A 4,530-nucleotide genomic window follows, 5' to 3' on the forward strand; every position below is an offset into this window, starting at 1 on the left:
TAACAAGAAAGTACACAGCACATGACCTTAAAATGATTACGCTTAATTTTAAAAACAGGTCATGTGTTTTAAAATGTTCTTATTTAAACCAGATTATCCCATCCAATATTTGTCTCAACTATAGTGATTATGGAGCATGTCTGCATAGTAGATCCATACCCCATTTTCAAAGATATTTTGATTTAAAACATTATAATACAAGGGATTATGTTCATTTGACTGACACTCACACTCAACATGGTTCTTAGTGCAATAGTTTGATGCTGCTGAGTGAGTTGTTCTTTCTCAGGTCTGTAGAACTGCTGTTGATCAGGCTATTCTCTCCCCTAGTGGAGCTGCCCGGAGCCAGAGCGTGGGGAGCTGCTGATCCAATGCAACGAGGAGGTTCTGACAATATGTAATTACTGACTGAAGGCCATCTGTTGCTGCCAGATATTATTTGGGTGGTGGTGGATCTCAGCACAGCAGTGATCCTGACGTGGCATGTTTAAGTGGGTGTAGCGCCAATTATGGCACAAGTGTTTTCTACGATTTTCTAAACACCTTGGTTTAACTGCTAATGTGAGAATACGCCACCATCCAAAAATAGCAAATTAGAAAAAAATGTGGGCTAATGAAGTGCTAGAGAAATTTCCAGCACACAGAGTATTGAAAGCTTCACGTGATTAAAATACACCTACAAAGGCCTGCAAAGCTGTAGTTTTTCAAAACACCATGATTACTGAATTATAGCAGAGCAAGGTCAGGTGTTTAGTAGAGGCCCAATTGAATTCATGGACAATGTTAAGTCTAAAATATCTACAGTAACCCGCATTTGCTAATTCCTGTTAGAAGCGGATTTAAACTAAGTGCCCAATAGATTTACAGCTATCCAGATGTATTATGCATGAACTCTAAAGCCTACCAAATATGAACATAAAGTAAATCACAGGCATGCTCATAATTTCCTTTTTTTTAAATAAAAAAACATTGTACAAATAAAAAGATCAGGGTGTGATATGCTTAATGAATCTAATGTGAAATGCAGCTAAATATATTCATGGGGGGGAAAAAAAAGAAAGAACTGAAGTATCAAAGTTGAGCCCACAAGCATTAATTTAATTTTTTATATAAAAAAAAAACCTATACCTTGGTACAACTATCAAAATAACCCAAGATTTTATTTAACTGTGGGAAGCAATTATTGCTTTTCAATTTCAGGTTTTTAATTCGGAGGATTGTTTAAACAAACCACAGAGAATAATGGCTGTTGTTGACATGTTTATTGGGAGCCTGCTTTATGAGGAGCTGGATGCAGCCACTGCTGCCCGTCTGGGTTTAGGAACAGTTCCTTCACGGAATCCATTCCTAGGAAGAGGGGGAAATATTTTTAAATGTTAATTACAAAATATTTAATCAAAACAGCAGCACACACAAGTACATTACATTTATTTGACCGTGTAAGCTTTAAACAAGAAAAATAAACAATTTCACAAGAATTACACAAAAGCACTAATTCTTTAATTGCCATTTTGCTCTTATTTTCTATCCATGAACATTTTTAAACCCAAACAAACATGGTTTAGAAAGGTTTTGATGCTCCCCTGTTCTAAACACTTTCAGCTTTCTAAAGCCATCACTTTTAATCACAGTTAATCCTAAAAAAACATTTCTTTGCTCTGGGTGCACGTGACTCACCTGAATCTACGGAACACGACCTTCATGTGTCTCATACGTCCGGTTCCAGTGGTGCTGCGCCTCTTGGCCTTGGCACTCCAGTTATCTAGACACCAAAAGAAATGCATTTTAATATACAATTCCGTGTCCCCTAGTTCTCAGAATCTGCACTCTCAACAGGCCTAATGTTAAACACTGCACGAGGTAAAAAGTTTAAAACAAACCAAAGAGTAAATGTAGTCCCCGGCACAGAGAATCAGGGGGATGACTGACCACAAATCTACAATAATCTGGACAATCTCTTGCATCAAGAATGCATACACCATAGACTACCATGCAACAGCACATTTAGTTTTACATTTCTGTTTATCTAAATTTCAGGGTGTAACAGAGCTGAAACAGAGACATCACTTAACTAGACTCAAAAACAACAACAAAAAAGCCTATCTGGTCACTACAAAACAAACTCCGCAGGCAGACACCTGCACCAAAGATTAAGGCCTGGTTTTCTAAAGATCTGGACAACTGATCTGGAAAAAAGCGCTATGAAGCATTATCTGTTGATTAACTTCCAACACACATGCTGAAACAAGTGATAAATTTTTACTCCTGTTCTAAAATTTGAATAAGGCTAACACGGTGCATGTGGAAAAGCATTTCAGCAGATTGAACTGAGCTCTGAAAACACTGTAGCAATATCCATCGATGGATGCCAGCTAAATTCAGCAACTTCAGTTTTGTTTAACACAATGTCAACTGCTGTACCAGATCCGTTTTTTTTTTTACCCATTTACCTGCTCTGCTTATCTAACAGCCTACACGACTATCAACAATAACAACATTTCCAGATGACTGAACAAGGAAGTACATCTTTATTCTCAGCTTTGAGTTAAAAACACATCCCGATTTATAATCCAGGGCAGAAGAGCCCAAATTTACTATAAAAGACCAATAAAATTAAACTTGATTAAAAGCAGTGAATCAAAATTAGATTTACAGCAAAAATCTTTGGAATTTTTTTGTTTTAATTTGCCTTAAATCCTCATATTTTCAAAATACTTACAAATAAAGAGCTAATTCAAATCAGGTTATTTTTCCAAAAAGTCATTTCCCCCGATAGATAGATAGATAGATAGATAGATAGATAGATAGATAGATAGATAGATAGATAGATAGATAGATAGATAGATAGATAGATAGATAGATAGATAGATAGATAGATAGATAGATAGATAGATAGATAGATAGATAGATAGATAGATAGATAGATAGATAGATAGATAGATAGATAGAGCATGGCAGCCCAAATCAAAGTTCAGACCCCTCTGATCTACAGCTATACACAAAAGCAATGACTGAGGATGTCCAATGATTAACGGTTAATTAATAAAAGACTTTGGATTAGAAGTTCATAAGTTCAGATCCCAGAACCACCTAGCTGCTGCTGTTGGAGATCCTAAGCTCTAACCCTTAACTGATCAGCTGTATAAATGAGATCACTAATTCTAGATAAGTCTGGATGGAGTCTAAGTCTCCCAAATGCCACCAATGTTTTTCTTTTTAAGAAGTTACAGCCATAAACCAAGCACTGCACACTAATGTATACACTACATTGATCAAATCTGCAGGATGAAGCTTGTTTGACGTCTCACCATTTTACACTCCCATGATGGACCGATGTGTACGGTAGGGTGTAAAGAATACTCACACTTTCTCTTGCGCTTAGCAGGATAACCGCACTTGCCGCATGTAGATTTCTGCAGGTGATAGGCTTTGGATCCGCAGCGACGGCACAGAGTGTGCGTCTTATTGCGACGCTTTCCAAAAGACGACGTACCCTTCGTCTGGAGAGAGAAATAAGAATGAACAGCTCAGGCGGGCATTGGACTGGAATACAACCGGGAGTTCCATCACACAGACAGCCGAATTAACAAATTGCTTCAAATCTTTTAAAACTAATTTCTAATTAATGTCGTGTCTATGCTCAAAATCCATGTCCTAGGCTGATGGGAGAATTCACAGTGAATATTTTTACACAGGTTTTTGCTAACTTTAATTTTAGGGGGCCCTAAAAACAGCCAGACGTTTTAATAGATTTACACACACGCACAACTAAACACAAACCGGCTTTTATAACGTTATAATTCCCCTAACATGTTAAAGCCGCAAAAAACCGATACCGAATGACCATGTCGCTAGCATGAACGCTAGCTAGCAAAAAAAAAAAAGCTAGCGAACCACTACTGTACATTAAATATCATCTAATTTGTGTATTTACACACAATCCTCCTTAATATCGAGTCCAATTGGCTCTAAGGGTCATTCGTACATACAAGCCACACTAAAACGCTTATATTAAAATGAACAAGAGGAGATGTTAGAAGATTTTAGAAGTTGAGGCCACCGAAAACTCACCATCTTTTCCCCAGATGAGAGTAGAAAGAGGGCGGAACAGGAATTGGTGCCGCGCTAAAAGTCATCCGGGTTTGCTCACGGTGCAACACCGAAATGAGTCCTGAATCATTTCATCAATTTTTTTTTTTTTATTTTATACACATATATATATATATATATATATATATATATATATATATATATATATATATATATATATATATATATACAAACACACACAAACACACACACACACACACAATATAAATATGTATCAAATTCAAGTATTTATACTTTATTAACGGCTTTTATTTTTTCAGATTTTAAGTTAGAAGGAAGTAATGAAAGTAAATAGTAAGTTCACATTTTTAATTTTAGTTCGGCTATGTCTAATTTCAAAATAAGCAGACCCTCTTTAGATCAAATTTTAAGCTTTAGGTTTTTTTTTTTTTATCAATACTAATTTTTTAAATAATTCTT

At 36.1% G+C, this 4,530-nt stretch overlaps 1 protein-coding gene across 1 annotated transcript; it reads right to left on the reverse strand.

Moving 5' to 3' along the window:
- Window positions 1–1,247: 1,247 nt before the first annotated feature.
- rpl37 (ribosomal protein L37) lies at window positions 1,248–4,201 on the reverse strand. Its single transcript, XM_083565608.1, has 4 exons — window positions 4,072–4,201; window positions 3,365–3,500; window positions 1,678–1,762; window positions 1,248–1,347 (listed from the first exon to the last, which is right to left on the reverse strand). The coding sequence occupies exons 1-4, from the start codon at window positions 4,072–4,074 to the stop codon at window positions 1,278–1,280; spliced, it is 294 nt and encodes a 97-aa protein (XP_083421734.1). The 5' UTR covers window positions 4,075–4,201; the 3' UTR covers window positions 1,248–1,277.
- Between the last annotated feature and the right edge of the window lie 329 nt (window positions 4,202–4,530).

This window comes from Silurus aristotelis, assembly GCF_946808225.1.
Source record: "Silurus aristotelis genome assembly, chromosome: 16".
NCBI classification, from domain to species: domain Eukaryota; kingdom Metazoa; phylum Chordata; class Actinopteri; order Siluriformes; family Siluridae; genus Silurus; species Silurus aristotelis.